This window comes from Chiloscyllium plagiosum, chromosome 16 (genome assembly GCF_004010195.1).
Source record: "Chiloscyllium plagiosum isolate BGI_BamShark_2017 chromosome 16, ASM401019v2, whole genome shotgun sequence".
NCBI classification, from domain to species: domain Eukaryota; kingdom Metazoa; phylum Chordata; class Chondrichthyes; order Orectolobiformes; family Hemiscylliidae; genus Chiloscyllium; species Chiloscyllium plagiosum.
The window spans coordinates 20814801-20835472 of NC_057725.1; the positions used below are offsets into that span (position 1 = coordinate 20814801).

The window sequence follows — 20672 nt, forward strand, 5'->3', positions numbered from 1 at the left end:
TCTCCGCCCCCACTCCAGTCTGACCTATCACCCTCACCTTGACCTCTTTCCACCGATCACATTTCCGACGCCCCTCCCCCAAGTCCCTCCTCCCTACCTTTTATCTTAGCCTGCTGGACAAACGTTCCTCATTCCTGAAGAAGGGCTTATGCCCGAAACGTCGATTCTCCTGTTCCCTGGATGCTGCCTGACCTGCTGCGCTTTTCCAGCAACACATTTTCAGCTCTACCCCTAAGTTCCTCAGTGATCTGTAGACGGGAAGCAAACTTGCAACTGGTGAACCTGCACAACGGGGTACAGCAGTACAGACAAAATAAAGCTGTATTTCTGCATCAAGGAAATCGTCCATGTAAAGCAACAAAGAATAGTCTTCCGAATTGATCAATATCAACCTTGCCAGTTAGAGTGTTTGCACCATTAGATAGTTATCATCAGCAAATTTCCACAGACACTTTAATTCTAGTGAAGGTGAGCAAACTAATTGGCCAATGAAAAGAACTTTGGCTTACTAGCACTTACTGCAGTCAAATAACACATACCATTGTCATCGTATAAAGCTGCTTCAACGAGTTGACAGTTCTCAGTAGAATCACAACAAGTCCACCTCCTTCCACTGTCTCAATAGTCCTGGCTAACAGATTTGGAGTCAGGGCTTCAAAGTCCTGTAGCAGAAGATGACACTATGTTCAAGTGTACAGAAATGTTGGTAGTAACAGTGATTGATTTTGTAAAACCAATCTATTGATTAGTACTAATACTATTACAGATTACTTTTTTTTAAAACTAAATCCTTGCAAAATTGAAGAACTCAAACCAATGTGATTGTAATAGGATTTCAATGGTGTCTATAGTGATAATGTAATGGATGTTACTGCAAAGTTGAAGGTGCACGTTAATTATTAACATTTCATGTTAATGAATGTAAATCCGAGAGCATCCAAGTGCTCAATTGTAACAGAAGCCTGTCGACAAGTATTTATCAGAATCTGATGTGACCCTCATGTTTGAGAAGCTGTGCATTCCAGCAGCATACCTGATCAAATGGTGCAGCATCAACCAGGCTTCAATATGGAGTCTATGAATGATATAGATCTTGCAGGATCTTTCCAGAATAGATACCCAAAGTATGACTTTTAAATATTCATGTGCAGCCCATCCACCTAACTACAATTCCCGCCACTAACAGACTTGGACTACCAACTCTTTCCTGGAATACAATTCCACAGGATCTGGAAGGTTTATAATACCTCACTCAAACAGTCATCACTCCAATGTGAGATATGAATGTGATAAGTATTCTCAATAGGTGACGGAAAGTATTATTAAAATAAAAACTAGATCACTAAAGGAATTATCATTGTTACTATTTCAGGAGGTAGGTTTGCTCGCTGAGCTTGAAGGTTCACTTCCAGACGTTTCGTCACCCTACTAGGTAACATTTTCAGAGGGCCTCCAGGCAAAGCACTGCTGATAATTCCTGCTTTCTATTTATATGTTTGGGTTGGTGATGTCATTTCCTGTGTGGAAATGACATCACCACAGGAAATGACATCAACAACCCAAAGAAACCCAAACATGTAAATAGAAAGCAGGAATTATCAGCAGTGCTTTGCCCGGAGGCCCACTGAAGATCTTACCTAGTATGGTGACAAAATGTCTGGAAAGGAACCTTCCAGCTCAGCAAGCAAACCTACATCCAGAACCTCAACCTGAGCTAACAAATCTTCTCAAAACTTGCTGTTACTCTTTTAATTCAGGAATGCTGCTATGAGGCCACCTATCTCAGTAAGGGATAAGGATCAGTCTTGGGGATCTTTCTGGTCTGAATAGACTCGTCAGCCAAGCTCAAAATATTAATCATAAATTGCTATAATTTCATAGCTAGCCTCAACAACCCTGACCTTGTGTATGCATAAAAAATGAATACATATAATATACACACCTGTAGAACACACATTCCGTAAGTGTTACCCAGGATTTTATGAGTCTCATTGTAATAACAATATCGAATGCTGGTTGCAGCAACAAAAAGCTCAAAAGGATCATCCTGCTTGAGATCAAGTGTTCCACTTTTTATCTTCTTCTGTAACTGCCTCATTCGCTTCTTTCTGTGACTGGAGAAGAACATTAGAGTGAATATTGTTTTATAAATGCAATGACCTAGGTCTCGCTCCATAACCTGTGACTATAACATACTGGCAAGATTTGGAAACACGAGTCCGATCATATTGGAAATTATTATTTACTTGAGCATTTACCAGTTACAAGGTAAATCAGGGCAACAGGGGACCAGGAATGACAGCAACTGGCAGCACCAACCATGTATTTCACTGACCAATGAGACGGAAGAGTTGAACCAAAAACAGGAATAACGGAGAATGTGGGCATGTAGAGACACACCAGATACAAAATAGAGAAAAACTGAATTGAGAGAACAAAGCAAAAGAAAAAGTTAAAATCACAAAATTAATGACATACTGGAATGAAAATGAAGACTACACTGTGACCTGACTGAGCCACAGTAGATAACTGGCAATTCATTAACAATCATATCGTTACATTGATGTGTATAACCCTAAGTGCCAACCTTACATGCAAAACACATTTCATTCATCGAAATAATTCAACATTTAACTTGCTAAATTTAATTAGTGTCAAGAGCAAGAATGCAGCATTGTGGCGTAAACAAGACACAGACATGGGTTTTAGAATTCACATTTGCTCAGCTTCTTTCGCAACACTCTTCGCAATACCTGAAATTAATGAGACATGTTATGACACACATCTGGAGTGGGTCAGAACTTGAACCTGGATCCCCTGGCTCAAAGGCATGGTCACTACCACTGTGCATACTGCTATTGTAACACTGAAATAAGAAGTTGCTGATCAATTAGACAATGAGAGATGGGCTTAATTTTTGTATTCTTGTTAATATTATAATGCTCATTTATAAACAGGCAGCAAAAAACTGCCAAAGAAAAACCAAGAAATCATTGCACACTTGGAGCCCCAGTTACAGGGTGCCCTTAACTCATCTAGCAATAATGAATATGGCATTGTATGTTAAGATGAAAACTCTTAAACAATCTACTGTCTTAATGCTGACAGCACTGTATACACACTTCCAATCAAACTCATTACTACATTATGAATTAAATAGATTATAACAACTTTTAATTACAGGGAGTTAAACCCAGATTTGGGTTGAAAAGAAAAGTTCGCAATCATTTTCTCAAATGCTCCATTGATCTTGTCATCGAGTCATCGAGATGTATAGCACGGAAACAGACCTTTCAGTTCAACTCGTCCATGCCGACCAGATGTCCCAACCCAATCTAGTCCCATTTGCCAGCAACCGGCCCATATCTTTCCAAACCCTTCCTATTCATATACCAATCCAGATGCATTTTAAATGTAGCAATTCTTGGACAAGCATATGGATGTACCTGGAATAGTGTAGGTTAGATGGGCTTCAGATTGGTATGACAGATCGGCGCAACATCGAGGGCCGAAGGGCCTGTACTGCGCTGTAATGTTCTATGTTCTACTACCCTCCACCACTTCATCTGGCAGCTCATTCCATACACGTATCACCCTCTGCATGAAAAAGTTGTCCCTTTTATATCTTTCCCCTCTCAATCGAAACATATGCCCACTAGTTCTGGACTCCCCCACCCCTGTGAACAGACTTTGTCTATTTATCCTATCCATACCCCTCATGATTCTATAAACCTCTGCAAGGCCACCCCTCAGCCTCTGATGCTGCAGGATAAACAGCCCGAGCCTATTCAACCTCTCCCTATAGCTCAAATCCTTCAACCCTGGCAACATCCTTGTAAATCTTTTCTGAACCCTTTCAAGTTTCAAAACATCCTTCCGACAGGAAGGAGACCAGAATTGCACACAATATTCCAACAGTGGTCGAACCAATGTCCTGTACAGCCGCTAAGTGACCTCCCAACTCCTGCACTCAATGCTCTGACCAATAAAGGAAAGCATAACAAACGCCTTCTTCACTATCCTATCTACCTGTGACTCCACTTTCAAGGAGCTATGAACCTGCACTCCAAGATCTCTTTGTTCAGCAACACTCCCCAGGATTTTACCATTAAGTATATAAGTCCTGCTAAGATTTGCTTTCCCAAAATGTAGCAGCTCGCATTTATCTAAATTAAACTCTATCTGCCACTCCTCAGCACATTGGCCCATCTGATCAAGATCCCGTTGTAATCTGAGGTAACCTTCTCCGCTGTCCACTACATCTCCAATGTTGATGTCACCTACAAACTCACTAACTATACCTCTTATGCTCACATCCAAAACATTTATATAAATGACGAAAAGTAGTGGACCCAGCATTGATCCTTGTGGCACTCCACTGGTCACAGGACTCCAGTCTGAAAAACAATCCTCCACCACCACCCTCAGTCTTCTACCTTTGAGCCAGTTCTGTATCCAAATGGCTGGTTCTCCCTGTATTCCATGAGATCTAAACCAACTAACCAGTCTCCCATGGGGAACCTTATTGAATGCCTTACTGAAGTCCATATAGATCACATCTACCGCTCTGCCCTCATCAATCCTCTTTGTTACTTCTTCAAAAAACTCAATCAAGATTCTGAGACATGATTTCCCGTGCACAAAGCTATGTTGGCTATCCCTAATCAATCCTTGCCTTTCCAAATATATGTACAAATATCCAGCCCCTCAGGATTCCGTCCAACAACTTGCCCACCACCAATGTCAGACTCACTGGTCTAAAGTTCCCTGGCTTGACCTTACCACCCTTCTTAAACAGTGACACCACGTTCGCCAATCTCCAGTCTTCTGGCAATTCACCGGTGATACAAATAGCTCAGCAAGGGTCCAGCAATCACTTCCCTCGTTTCCCACAGAGTTCTAGGGTACACCTGATCTGGTTGTGGGGATTTATCCACTTTTGTGCATTTCAAGACATCCAGCACTTCTTTATCGGTAATGTGGACATGTCACCATCTGTTTCCCTACATTCTATGTCTTCCATGTCATTTTCCACAGTAAACACTGATGCAAAATACTTATTTAGTATCTCCCCCATCTCATGCAGCTCCACACAAAGGCCGCCTTGCTGATCTTTGAGGGGCCCTATTCTCTCCCTAGTTACCCTTTTGTCCTTAATGTATTTGAAAAAAACCTTTGGATTCTCCTCAACTTTATTTGCCAAAGCTATCTCATGTCCCCTTTTTGTCATCCTGATTTCCTTCTTAAGTATACTCCTACTGCCTTTATACTCTAAGGATTCATTCGATCAATCTTGTCTATACCTGACATATGCTTCCTTCTTTTTCTTAACCAAACCCTCAACTTCTTTAATCATCCAGCATTCCCTACACATACCAGCCTTTCCTTTCACCCTAACAGGAATATACTGTCTCTGGACACTCATTTCTGAACGCTTCCCATTTTCTAACCGTCCCTTTATCTGCAAACATCTGCCCCCCAATCAGATTTTGAAAGTTCTTGCCTCATACTGTCAAAATTAGCCATCCTCCAATTTAGAACCTCAACCTTTAGATCTAATCTATCCTTTTCTATCACTCTTTTAAAACTGACAGAATTATGGTCGTTGGCCCCAAAGTGTTCCCCACTGACCTCAGTCACCTGCCCTGCCTTATTTCCCAAGAGGAGGTCAGATTTTGCACCTTCTCTGGAAGGCACATCCCCATTCTGAATCAGAAAATGTTCTTGTATACACTTAACAAATTCCTCTCCATCTAAACCCTTAACACTATGGCAGTCCAGGTCTATGTTTGGAAAGTTAAAATCCCCTACCATAACCATTCTATTATTCTTACAGATAACGGAGATCTTCTTATAAATTTGTTTCTCAATTTCCCTCTGACTATTAGGGGGTTTACAATAAAATCCCAATGGAGGGAATGATGCTGTTTACGGTCTGGGTTTTTATCCATTTTGACCAGTTTGAGGGCAGTCTTGATCTCTGTAAGCATGAGTGTTTACTCTCAGGGTAAGTCTACTATCAGTAACCTGGTTTCCTTCTTGCCTTAAGAAATGGGACAGTAAGATTCTCAATGAGCCAGTGCTTACATGAGCCATCCAATTTCAAATGTACTCTGCAACTTAAGGTTAACATTTTAATTTATTTTAATCATAGTCGGCAAGTCCTTAGCTATGAGGTAAGTGCACTGTATTATTTTGCTTTTATAATATAAACTTTGATACCATTTGTGAACTCAGTCTCTTCAGTCTTGCCTGATGATTCAATATCTATCTAATCTGAAACTCCTGGCAATGATTTGAAGGGGTAAATTTGAATTGAATTAGGTTTATTGTCAAGTGATGTGAGTACAGTGAAAAGTTTACAAGTTGCCATTTACAGCACCATTTTAGATACAAAGGTACCTAGACACAGAACCTTGGTACAAAGCAGAAAAATAGAGAAAACAAAGTTAAAAATTATAGTCCTTTTTACTAAAAAGTAGAAAACCAAAGAAACACAGTTAACAGTTCAACATCACAGTCCATAAGCGCCTAGCCATGCTGGGGTCACACAGCACGGAAGGGCTTAACATCCCTGACTCCAGGCTCAACCTTGCCCCCGCTGCCATCACTGGCTACCTGCTCTCACCACCTTTCCTTGCATCCTGCTCCTGCCACCAAAATAAACCAATCTAAATAGGCTGTACCTATGTTTATAACATGCACCAATGTAGCAGCTAAGAGGATGCAACATGGTGGTGACACTTACAGCACAGTAGCAATAGACAGGAATGCAATATGGTGGCTGCTGGGATAAAACAACTAAGGTGACTGTGGGGGATGTGGCGTCACAGTTCAGCAGCAGGAGCAGAGCTGGCGTTACAGCACTGACATGGGAAAACCCATTGACATGAAGGAATGCAGTCCAGTGCTTGAGCTATGTGCAAGAAGGAAAAGCTAAATGCAAATATTCTCAAAGATTACATGGGAAGGGGAATAGATAGTCATTTCTGTAACTGTCATTTTGAATCCTGCAGTCCTGCCTCATGGTGGACATTTTTGTAAGCCATCTTGGCATTGGTAACATATATTCCAAAGAATCGCAAGTAATGACAGAGGATAGCATTATAAATTCAGAGAGAAATATTTTCAAACAGCATAAGCAGCAAAGGATAGACAGAACTAAGTGGCCCCACAAACAGCAGAATAAAGCTAAACTCTGCACCTTGATATTCAATAATGTTACCATCACTAAATCCTCTATGATTGATGGTCTGAAGATTATCATTGACCAGAAACTCAATTGGACTCGCCATATAAATATATTGGTTACAAAAGCAGGTCAGAGGCTGGGAATACTGTGGCGAGTAACTCACCTCCTGATTCCCCAATGCCTGCTCACCATCTACAAGGCACAAGTCAGGAATGCGATGGAATACTCGCCACTTGTCTGGGTGAGTGCAGCTCCAACAACATTCAAGAAGCTTGACACCACCCAAGACAATGAGCCCACTTGACTGGCACCACACCCACAAGCATCCACTCTCTCCACCACTGATGCTCAGTAGCAGCAGTGCTTACTTTCTATATGAATTCACCGAAGACAGCACTTTGCAAGCCCACGACCACATCTATTTAAAAGGACAAGGGCAACCAATACACTCGAAGACCACTACCAGCAAATTCTCCTCGAAGCCATTCACCATTCTCACATTCAAATAGATCACCATTGCTTTAATGTTGTTGAGTGAGAATCCTAGACTGCCTTCCCTAAGGGGTCTACCTACAGCACATGGACTTCAGCAGTTCAAGAAGGCAGATCACCATCACCTTCTCAAGGGTAGCTATGGATGGGCAATAAATGCTGGCCAACCAGCTATACTTACGACTGACTGAAAAAAAAAGGCTCAGTGTCAGCTTGGAAGAAGAAAAACTGGCTGCAGGACAGGAAACAGCAAGTCATCATAAAATGATTGCATTTTAGACTGGAGGATGGTAAACAGTGGTGTTTCCCAAAGTCATTGAGGGGCCCAATTTTTTGAAATCTAAATAAAATGCATATTGGAGTAAGGAGTAAAACTTGAAAATGTGCTGAACTTGGAGGAGTGGCAAATGGTGAGGATAATACAAATCACCTGCAACATGACAGATCGGATCACAGAATGGGCAGACAGGTAGGAGGTGAAATGTAATACAGAAATGCAATGTGATGCATTTTGGCAAATATGAAAGCAATATAGACTTAAACGACTAGTTTGACAAACAGTACTGGGTCTCACAGACCAAGGAGCACATGGGCATCGTTCTTTGGAGGTGGAAGAAAATAGTTTATTCTGATATAAAGCAATAGTTGAGTTCGCATTTTCTTATGCAATCCCACGCTATAAGAAAATTGTGTAACAGCAGCAACATTTAAACTGACGGAAACAGAATTCCCTTATAGCCAATAAAGAAAATTTGCGTTCTACAAGTAATGGTCTAAATTATTCAATCGCATGATAGCTAATCTACACTGAAGAAATATAGTAGAATTGACTGTACTGAAAATTGTTAGCAAACTTTATGTGATTCAGGGCTTCATAAAGAAAGGCACTGAGTATAAAGCAGGGAAGTTGTGATGAACCTTTATTAAGCATTAGTTGGACTACAAGAGAATCTCTTCCAGTCACATCAGTTTAGGAAGGATATGATGTTCCTTGAGAAGGTGCAGATTAGATTTAAGAATAGTTGCTGGAGTGAGAGATTTTAAATTAACTTGGCAAAGCTTCTGCTGACAGGAAAGGAAATTGAGGAAAGTTTAAGCGAGATGCACACGATGATGACATGCTGAGGTAAGGCAGACTTTGGAAAGTCTCTTCCCATGTGCTGATGCTACAAGAACCTGAGGGCACAGATTGGGCAAGACATGAAAGGGGAATGTGATAAAGACCTTTCTCATGTAGTGAATGTTAATGATGTAGAATCCAGTGCTCAAGGGGTTGGTGGAAGAGGGAACAATCAATGATTGCAGAAGAAAATTGGGTGGACGCTTGAAGGAAATAAACCTACAGGGCGACAAGGATGGACTGGAGCTGAATAGCTCGATGCACCAAATGACTGTTGTATTTTCCAAATGAAAGGCAAGTTACCTGCTGAAGCCAAGCTCCTTCTTGTAACACCACAGCACAGATGGCCTGGCCTTTACTGTAGCTTTAGACAGCATATGGTGAAGTATAACCACCTGCAGTGAAAATAGACAAAAATGTGTAGTGTAGTAATAAGTGTTGGGCAATTTCCATCAACTAAGTCATTGCAAGCAACACACACTGACCTTTGGTGTAACAACAAACTTTGTGGAGAAACGGAATATTAAGTTGTAAATAATCCTGACAGCAAACATTCAATTGACAAAAGGGAATGAACAAAAAAGTGCACATTTAAGGCTACTGCCTAATATGACAGAGATTAAAAGTCGACATGAAAGTTAATCTGAATAGCTCTGATACAGTCTTTCAAAGCCAGCTGTAAATAAGTACATGCAGAAAATTAACACATTTACTTCACATTCTACCCAATGGCAGCCACCAATTTATTTCTGGTACCAAAGATAATTGATTTTTTCCAAATAAAGCAACAAATCCTTCAACCCAGGTGATTATATGTCTCAAGGTCAATATAAAATACCTACAGCTAGGTTTCACATGATAACAAAATTTCTTCCTTCACAGTTATCATCATCCTTTTAACAGAACTTCAATGCACAAGTTAATTTACTACTTTTGAACCCAGTTTGAGGAAAGTGCACAGAGGTAAAGAATTTTTGAAAATCTGCTGACTCCAGAAAACACCACAGCGAAGATTAAAAGCATGATGTCAGTATACTGAAGGAAGAATGAAAATCAAACCAGATTATGGAAAAGGTATTTGAATCTTAAGCTTTTTTGGGGAGGAGATGGTGGGGGCTAGCTTAGAAATGGGCTGCCATCTGGGCAGGAAAATCAGTGAGTGCACTGGCTCCCGATTCAGCAGGCAGATATAGAAATGAGAAATTGAACTGCAACCTTTGGGTGTGTGAGAGAGAAATCAGGTTGCTGCATCAGCTCTGTTGCTTGGCACTTTTTAAATGGTCATTTTCATTCATAACTCATTTCAATTACCAATTGGCGGCCTTAGAATTTATTTTTTTGAAAGTCATGCTTGCTACCTGAAAGTTGCTCGCCAGCTACTGTTTGAATTTAAACAGAACAAGGAACTTTAGCCTAAATCAAGATAAAGGCTGGCATATTGTAGAATACTGCTATAAGTTACTTAGTAAAGTTATAACTGAACGCATACAACGTTTAAATGCAGGTAATAACACAAGATATTTGTAAAGATGAAATTCAGTTCTGCCCTTCAGGATATCACTTCAGGCCTGTAGGTTGCAGTTGAAGACTTGATGGTCTGGTGTGAAAGCTTAAAGTTGAAGAGTTGTGTTCAGCAGCTGCGAGTCCTTCTGTAGTCTCATAATCAAAGTTTACCCTTGTCGGAGGACTCTGAGTAGAAATACTTCAGAAAGTGAGTGAAAGTCCCTTTGCCATACTTGTTCTGATGGCATGACACTCGATAACTGCCTGGATTCATTTTCACCAGAACAGGGATGGTTTCTGTCCATCTCCTTGTTCAAGATCAAGACAAAACTGAACTCTCATGCTGAAAACTATTTGTCCAGTGAGGACTTTGGCCTGAAAGCGTTGTAAGGAGCCAAATAATGCTTCCCATTTGGACAATAAATTGCAAATGCTATATAACTAAATGTGCCAAGAGAGATTTTGCAACTTGAAGATCAAGTGGAATTTTGTGGAGTAAACACTGAAACATACAAAATAATAACTAGAGTAAGCCATTCAGCCCTTGAGGTCTGCTCCCCCATTCACGATGATCATGGCTGATCATCCAGCTCACTCGCCTGTTCCTACTTTTCCCCCCATGTGCTTTGATCCTTTTAGGCCAAGATGTGGTATTCAACACTTCCTTGAAATCATGCAATGACTTTTACCTCGACTGCTTTCTGTGGTAATTAATTCCACAGACTCATCACTTTCTGGGTGAAGAGATTTCTCATGTCAATCCTAAATGGCTTACCCAATAGGTTGAGATTGTGATCCCTGATTCTGGAGTCCCCATCATCAGGAACATCTGTTTTAAAAAATTCTCAAGGTCAAGGACCAGGCTCGCAGGAAAGTAGTCTGACACAGAACAAACAGCCAAGAGGCGAGTCTGCTAGAATATAAGTGTTTTATTCCCCGCAGTGTCCCCACAACCAGTCTCGTACTTACAACGGGTCTGGCTTATACTCACTCTACATGTTACCAAAACTGGGAGCCGTCAGTTCTCGTAGAGCGGTTGCCAACAACCCACGCTCGGCGGTTAAACGTAACCCCGGAGCAGACTCTACCGAACTGGAGACTTTTCCAGCTGATATACTCTTTTCGAGATCTAAACATTCATGTGAACAGCAGAGCAAGGCTGAAAAACACATTCCATTCTGGTCACATGCAGATAAGAAGATTCACACGGGAAGGTGTGTAATAAGATTCACACGGGACTAAGCGACACCTTCCATTTTCGGTTAGATTCACACATGTATTGGGACACAATTTTAACCCTTTCACCACAACATCTTTCCTGCATCTACCCTGTCTAGTCCTTGTCTAGTGTATACTTCAGCTGGACAAGATTGTTACTCTTTAGAGCCGTGAGATGGACATTTATGGTACATAGTGACACCAAGAGCCTCTGAGTTAAGAAAAACGACCTAATGACATTTCTGGAGTGGTCGAGCTGCAGTCTAAAACAGACCAGAGTGTAATGCCCTCAGATATCCAGAAGCTTGCTAACAAGAAGCATCTCTCATATCACCTCTCTGAGAAAAATAATTTTTAAGAACCTCAAGACTTTAAAGAAATATTCTTCTATACCGGTTTGATACCAGGAAAATTCTTGAGCTTGCACATTTCTGGATTTGTGCACATGCGCAGTTGCAATGTCATGTGTCAGCAGGAACTGGCTTTTTATAATGAATACTTTTCAAACAAAGAAATCTGATTCCAATTTTGTAACGGTTCTCCTTTTGCAAAGAACATAAGCTGTTTGACTGGAATTTGAGAGTTTGGAACATTTCCAGAGGTCACAACCCAGTGAACCTACGACAAAGGAAACAACCTTTGCAGCTGCCCATCCCACACCTTCCCAGCCCCTGTTGTGGAGAAAATATAGAGAATCACCAGGAGACGCAGAGAGTTCTTCAAGAAATAGGTCTTTTACTTGCAAACAAAAACCCGCGACACTGAGAAAGCAGATTCTCGAATGCCCACGAACCTCAGGGTCTGTGGATTTTTTTTTTATTATTATGCTTCTGTTAGCTTATCAGCATGTCCAACTATATTAATCAAAGTACCTCACTCTAGCTACACAATAAACCAGTGATGTTAGTTCCCATTATCTCTTTAGTTGTACATTCTACTTAATGTTATCCTAATGTCATGGTTAGATATTTATTGCTAACTCTGCTACAGTGATCTTCCATCCCAGACTAACCTGTCATGATAAATATTTAGCTATTCCATCTGCTACAATAGCCTCCTGTCTCAAGCTGACTATGCTAACTATTAATTAGATATTTTAATGTCATGTCCCAAATATTTATGGTTCCAATCCTGTCATAATAACACTTAACAGAGAAACTTGCTTTATATTGTGTTATCTCATCTCGCCATAGTGACCTTTCAGCCTTAACCATACTCTGCTAATTGGTGTAAGAACATTCCACTATTCTTAATCGCATCCTGCCTTCCACAGACCACAGATTACCAATGGTCTTCATGCTTTAACTCTTCCCATGCTTTCATGTTCTTTATTTTCCACACCCCCTCAATTCCCTCTAACCAAAGCTTGTGGGTTGAAAGCCCATTTGGAAGACTCCACCAATGCAAGTGGAGAATTCTTAAAGGAGATGTCTAAATAAACATGATTTCTCTCTATCAGGATAAATTGAAGTTAAAATTGATCAAAGAAGAAACTGCAGTGCTAACTGCTTGCATAGTGTTACGGACTAGGCCAGACCATTCAAAAAACATTCTTGAGCAGGAAACCCACACCATAACTTTGCAATTTGTTTGGTAAGGGTACATTGAAAGTTAGCTGGAGTAAGCCAGTTAACTTTCACTGTACACTCACCAAACAAATAAAGTGCATACTGCAGATGCTGGAGATTAGAGTCAAGAGTGTGGTGGTGGAAAAGCACAGCAGGTCAGACAGCATCCGAGGTGGAGGAAAATCTATGTTTCAGGCAAAAGCATTCATCAGCCACTCTTGATGAAGGGCTTTTGCCCGAAACGTTGATTTTCCTGCTCCTTGGATGCTGCCTGACCTGCTGTGCCTTTCCACCACCACACTCTTGACTCTAAGCTAGCAAGGTTGACTACCAGAGTTTAAATCAACTAGGAGAAAGTGAGGACTGCAGATGCTGGAGATCAGAGCTTAAAAATACGTTGCTGGAAAAGAGCAGCAGGTCAGGCAGCATCCAAGGAGAAGGAGAATCGACGTTTCGGGCATAAGCCCTTCTTCAGGAACTCCTTCTCCTTAGAAGCTGCCTGACCTGCTGCGCTTTTCCAGCAACACATTTTTAAGTACCAGAGTTTAAAAACAGACAAAACATTTATTCACAAAATTACACAATAAAACACAAAGAACAGAATAAAAATAAAACCCCTACAAAATTCAATCTATCCAAACTAGACTTTAATTATACTGTTCTGAATATACACAACAGTCCCAATAAGCAAACCTCCTTCAAAAACAGTTTAAAAAAAGGAACAAATGCTTACAGGCTGAAGTTAGAAGGGCAAAAAGAGAGAGTTTCCACACAGCTCACTGTGGAACTCCCAACCAGTTCTGGACTGATCTGCTCAGCTAGAGAGCTGACCACTCCCCTTTCATTATACAGGTCACCTCTAAAACATGACCACTTTGGCCTGAAGTCTCATCAGTTTACATATAAACAAAAGACCTCTCAAAATCCTTTTTATCTCTGTACCAACCAGTCTAATTGGCACCGGGAGCATTTACGACCACTCTGAAAAATACCAAGGACACAGTATCCTTGAGAAAAGGAACAGCTTTTAGAAAACAAGGAACCAGTTTTATGACAATAAAAAGTGACTTCAGCCTCAGAACAGCATTCAAACAATCTGTGCATAAGTCGTTTTCCTGAATGTCACTGTTAGTTTGCTGAAGCACTTCTAAGAAAACACTGCAGATTTCTTTTCAGGATTGAACGGCTTTTTTTCAAATACTAATTGCACATAGTTAGAATCATAGAATCCCTACAGCGTGGAAACAGGCCCTTTGGCCCAACAAGTCCACACCGACCCTCCAAAGAGTAACCCACACAGACCCCCTCTCCTATCCTATTTCTCTACATTTACCCCTGACTAATGCACCTCATCTACATACCCCTGAACACTCTGTGCAATTTAGCTTGGCCAATTCACCGAACGTGCACATCTGTGGACTGTGGAAGGAAGCCGCAGCACCCAGAGGAAATCCATGCAGACATGGGAAGAACGCCTGTGTGGAGGATGCACAGTCACCCAGAGGCTGGAATTGAACCCGGGTCCCTGGCACTGTGAGGCAGCAGTGCTAACCACTGAGCCACCATGTTGTACGTTTTTTCCCCTTGTTCTTAATCTTTACAGCTTTGCTTGAGCATTTTGCAATTAAAAAGCTCCACCTTTATTAATTTGAGAAATCTGGCTGAATTGTTTCCAATTCTGAGCTACAGACACTGATATTGCCTATTATAAATCTAACAACTCAGTTTTAAATTCAGAATTTGTTCTAGCCAGTGGAGGAGTGGGACAAAAAAGCAATTAATTCGTCTCTCCTAACATAGAATTCCTACAGTGCAGACAGAGGCCATTTGAGCCATTGAGTCTGTGCTGACCCTCCAAGCGTACCACCCAGACCCAGCCCCGACCCCATCCTTGTAATCCTGCATTTACCATGGTTAATCCACTAGCCTGCAGGGGCAGTTTACCAGGGCTAACCCACCTGTCCACAGGAATCGTCTCCAATAATTTCCCTACCACTAATGTGAGGCTCACCGATCTGAAATTTCCCAGATTATTCCAGGTGCTCTTTTTAAACCAAGGAACAATAGTGGTTATTCTCCAGTTATCTGGGACCTCGCCTGTGTCTAAAGATGATACAAAGATTTCACACAAACCTGCTGCAATTTCTTCCCTCACCTCCCTCAGTATTCTGGGATGGATCCCATCAGGTCCTGGGAACTTGGCAACCTTCATGCTTTTCAAAACATCCAATACCAGCACCTTATTTTTCATATCGATATGCCCTAGAATATCAACATATCCTTCTCTGGACTCACCATCCACCACGTTCTTCTTCTTTGTGAATACCAATGCAAAGTATTAAGGAGTTTACCCACATCTTCCCACTCCACGCATAAGTTTCTTTCTTTGTCCTTGAGTGCATCAACTCTTTCACTAGCTACGTTCTTGCTCTGTTTCTACGTATAAAAAGCCTTGGGACTTTCCTTAATCTTGCTTGCCAAGGACATTTCATGGCACCTTCTACCCATCCTAACTCACTGAAACCATATCAAAACGGAGGAAAACTGAAGTCAATACGAACTGGGGAAAATGCCCCACTGGCTGAAGACACTTAACACAAGGGAATCTGGCTTGGGTAAACCGCCCGAATGCATGGTAGTTAAATTTATCAATGACACAAGAAAGTGAAACAAGTTGTCAAGAGAATCATAGATAGGATAAGCAGGCAGGCAGAATTTGTAGGTGGAGCACATGGGAAATCATTGTCTTGGCAACTTTAGCAAGAAGAACAGTACAGAAAATTTTGATCTGTACATGAATCACAAAAAGGATGGATATAAGGTGAAAAGCTCCTTTTGGAAGGAAGGAAAGAACACAGGAGTGCAGTTTAATATAAAAGGTCTCATTGTTAAGACAGAGATGAGGAGAATCTTCCCTGAGGGTCATTAGTCTATGGAATTCTCTATCCCAGAAAACAGAAGAAGCAAGGAGCACTGACTGTCTTCAAGGCTGAGTTAGATGAATTTAGATCGATCAGTAACTTAAGCATTATGGGTGACAGAAAAATGGCGTTGAAACCACAACCACATTAGGCATAATTTTATTGAATGGCAGAAGAGACCTAAAGGACTGAACAGTCAACCCTTGTTCCCTATTTGTATGTGCCTAAGCTTGGCATCATCCATGACAAAATAGCCTAATTGATTGGCACCCAAATTACCACTTTAAAGACTGAATCCATTCACTATAAATGCATAGTGCCTACTGTGTTTGCTATCAAGTCACCCTAAATATATTTTAAAATGCCAATTGTGAACCACACAAAGACATAGCTGGTCAACTGAGCAAAACATGGACAAAAGTAGGTTTTAAAGATCGTCTTGAAAAAGGAGGTTAAAAATGTGTTGCTGGAAAAGCGCAGCAGGTCAGGCAGCATCAAAGGAACAGGAGAATCGACGTTTCGGGCATAAGCCCTTCATCAGGAAACAGGAAGGTGAAAAAGGTGGCGGCGAGTTTGCGTAGTTGATGGAGATTAAGTACTGGGGAGTTGAATGCAAGCCACAAAGTGGTGGAACAAAAAAAATCAGCGGGTACAAAAGGCTTGATCAGAGCACTTAAAAGATCCAGAAGGCTGTTCCGGAACGATGTTCCGGAACCAGCAAGAGAGGTTTGTACTCGAGGAGAATTTTATCTTGCAGCTACTATTGGACCTGGAGTTAAATGTAGGCCAGAAAGCAGGTGACGAATGAATAAGTCTTTTGGCAAGTTAGCATTAGCACAGCAGTTTCAGGTGAGTTTAAGTTCACGTATTATGGAAAGATAAAGTGGCCAGGAATTACTTCAAATAGTCAAGTCCTGAGACTTGATGAGTTTCAGAAAGAAATGAGCTAAGGCACAGTCAATATTACATGAAGATAGACTTGATGAATAGGAGGTTGGTTAGTCAGAAAGTTACCTCAGGATCGACAAGAAAATAACCTGGAAATGATCTATTTCAACTATTCAAGGAAACAAATGGAATGAGAGCCAGTCAAAGGACTGAGGGATAATCGTGGCGAGAGACACCTAGCGGCAGTTAATGTATATGTCTAAGTAGAGTCTATGATGGCAGATGAGGAGCTGGAAGAAGAGGTAAAAGGGTATCCTCTGGAGAATTCTCAATTAACTGATAGCATCAAGGGATGCCCTTGTTGAAGATATTCTGGTCATAACTGGATAGTCAAATCTAGATCCAAGTGAATGTTGTCTCATCAAGATGGACAATGGAGATAATGCTGTGATCAGTTGTGTTGAGAAGGATAATGCAGCATTGTTACTATTGTAGATTGTGCTCTCAGTGACTTGGCTGAATGTGAAATTCACATTTCATTGCTTATTCAAAGAACATGAGCTTAATTTGAAATAAATTTTTACAAAAGTACAAGCTTCTGAAGCTGAGCTCAAGTACAATCAGTAAACTTCTTCCTTAACTTCATCAAAGCTGAGTTATTGAACCTGTGAATGGTTACAAATATTGTTTCTGCTAATTCTCTCAACTGCAATGCTATTGCCGACACATCAATGACCTGTGTATTTTACAACTTATGTCAATACTGCCCAAATATATAACAGTGTAACCTGAGACAAGAACAAGTGGAACCCCTGTGATCCAAACGGCATATTGTCTTTCCTGTGCCATCTTGGTTTTGTTTGATCGTTCAAGAGGAGCTAATAATACGTGGTTGGCTGAGTTCATCCTTCCATTCCTTCTTAAAATGCTGATATATCACAAGCTATTCTCCAATTCCATTGTATTTACATAACTGAGGAGGACTGAACCAGTGCTCTCTCCTTTATACCAAAAGTTGGAATGCAGGCATCAGACTCCTGATGATGATTCACTTCTTCAACTTTTCTCCTTCACAGAACTTCTATTCTCATGATTATTCTAAAGAGATCATTCATTCCCTCAAATAAAAAACAAATTTACAACCCATAGTACATACAGAATAGAAAGTAATCATTGATTCATATCAGCACCTCACCTGATCTCTGCCATGATCTCCGACAATGATGAACATAGTCCTTTGGCGCTGCGTTACACCATTTTCAATTTGGACACGGATGCGATTATCGAGTTTCTTCCTGAACATGATGAAGCCTCCGTTACAGGAAGATGCCTAATAAGATTTGAAGATATTTTAACAGATTGCTTGTACATATTCGAAGCTCACAACATGAAAAAATTGTAACATTTTCCTCTGTCAGCATTTTGGCATGCAGTAAAACGTCCAGAAACCCAAACTCCAGGACACAACTAATGCACGACTTCCAACAGAGTCAAACTGCCCTTGAAGCTTTGGAATGCTACTAAATTTGGCACAAAAATATTCAGACAGGTGACCAAAAGCTTAGTGAGAGATGTTTAATGAATGACGAAAAGGAGGAGAGAAAACAAAGGAGAGGACAGATTTTTAGGGTTTAGGGCTGAGATGATACCAAGAAAGAAAAATCGGGAAAACACAAGAAGCCAGAATTGGAAGAGCAAAATATCATAAGGGATGTCAGACTGGCTTAGCAGAGACAGAGACAGGCAATACATTTAATCCATGAACCACACAGGCAAATGGAGAGGTTCAAGCCAGTGGTGCAGGTCTTATCTGATCTCAAGCAGATTCTATTACAATCAGAGAACTTCAAAAAAACAAATGGAGACAATTTTATCCACCCCGTGGGCCAGTTCATGGCTACGGCAATCCAAGTTCAACTGATCAGAACCAGTCAGGGTGATAGAACTATATTGAGGGAAGCACAGCACACCGATGCTTCAAGATGAAGCCTGAAGCATAAAACTGTAACAAATTCACCAAGTTACAGGGATTTAGAGAGGCCATTCCATTTTCTAAAACTGCCAAGGCCTCAACTCCGTTTGGGAGGCTGTCACAGACAGGTCTGCACTTGAGATCGCTATCACTCCCACTTCACTTGAACTAGGACTGCAGAGACAACTTTGAACTAAGTGGAGTGGGGAAGGGAATTCTGGAGAGGGATACTTGGCTGACAAAGTAAAAACGTACAAACAGGATTTCAGGACATCTATTTAATGATACCCAGAACGTGCCAGGGACAATGTACAAAGAACAAAAAAAATTAAAACAGATCAAAGGATAAAAATGATAAAAAAGCAAAGTTAAAATCTCTTTACTTAAATGCATAAGAGCCCATAGTATTGAAGAAAAAAAAGGTGCCCTCAGTTCATCATGGGTATAAAGTGTATTGCTTGACAGAAGCTGAGTAAGTTGGACATGTACTCATTGAAGCTTCAGAGCTTATCAAAATACATGCTGAAAGGTGGTTTCCCCTTGCAGGAGAGTCTAGGACCAGAAAGCAGATTCTCAGACTTAAAGGTTACTCATTGAGAGAGATGAGGAAGAATGTCTTCTTTGAGGGTAGTAATCTGTGGAATTATTTACTGCAGAGGGCTATTGAGGCTTGATCATTAAGTATATTCAAGGTTCTGAGATAGAAAGATTTTTAAACATGAAGAGGTTTAAGAATTATGGGGAAAAGGCAGGAAAGTGGAATTAGACATCATCAGATAAGCCATGATCTCATTGCATAATGAAACAAGCTTGATGCTGGAATGCCAATCTTTGATTCAACATTTATCTTGCTTGGGGTTCATGTGCACCATAGTGGGGGCCACTTGAGCACATACTTGTCAAAACAGGGTCTTATACTGCACTCACTTGCCATTCTCAGGACAATTTACGTACTCACCCCAATCTTCACAGGACAACTAATGATGGGCAATAAGTTCTGACCCAGCCAGTGCCCACTTCCCATGGATCAATTACTTGGGGAAGGGGGGGGGGGGGGCGCAGACAGATTCTGTTTATAAAAGGGCGTGGGCGACGGGGGGAGACACTGTCTCGCCTGTCACAACAGGGACACGCACACTCTCCATGACTGAGGGCTGTACGCGCAGGGACCCACTCTATATGGGTGGGGATATACATGGTCCCTATCTCTATCTCTCCCTAATTGTGGTGCGCACAGACATTCTCTCTCTAACAGGGGGGCGCAGAGGCACACACTCTCTCTCTCTCTCTAACAGGGGGGCGCACAGGCACACTCTCTCTCTCTCTCATGGTCCCTATCTCTATCTCTCCCTAATTGTGGTGCGCACAGACATTCTCTCTCTAACAGGGGGGCGCAGAGGCACACACTCTCTCTCTCTCTCTCTAACAGGGGGGCGCACAGGCACACTCTCTCTCTCTCTCTAACAACTAATAATGGGCAATAAGTTCTGACCCAGCCAGTGCCCACTTCCCATGGATCAATTACTTGGGGAGGGGGGGGGGGGGGGTGGGCGCAGACAGATTCTGTTTATAAAAGGGCGTGGGCGACGGGGGGAGACACTGTCTCGCCTGTCACAACAGGGACACGCACACTCTCCATGACTGAGGGCTGTACGTGCAGGGACCCACTCTATATGGGTGGGGATATACATGGTCCCTATCTCTATCTCTCCCTAATTGTGGTGCGCACAGACATTCTCTCTCTAACAGGGGGGCGCAGAGGCACACACTCTCTCTCTCTCTCTAACAGGGGGGCGCA

The 20672-nt window shown here is 41.5% G+C and overlaps 1 protein-coding gene across 1 annotated transcript in view; it reads right to left on the reverse strand.

Moving 5' to 3' along the window:
* Window positions 1-18232, reverse strand: part of nat10 (N-acetyltransferase 10) — a 78381-nt gene extending 60149 nt beyond the window's left edge. Inside the window, exons 1-4 of the mRNA XM_043705512.1 lie at window positions 18098-18232; window positions 9108-9199; window positions 1943-2114; window positions 540-662 (exon numbers count right to left, since the gene is read on the reverse strand). Coding sequence (XP_043561447.1) covers window positions 540-662; window positions 1943-2114; window positions 9108-9199; window positions 18098-18205 — 495 coding nt within the window. The 5' untranslated portion in view covers window positions 18206-18232. The remainder of the gene's footprint in view (window positions 1-539; window positions 663-1942; window positions 2115-9107; window positions 9200-18097) is intronic.
* Window positions 18233-20672: the final 2440 nt, after the last annotated feature.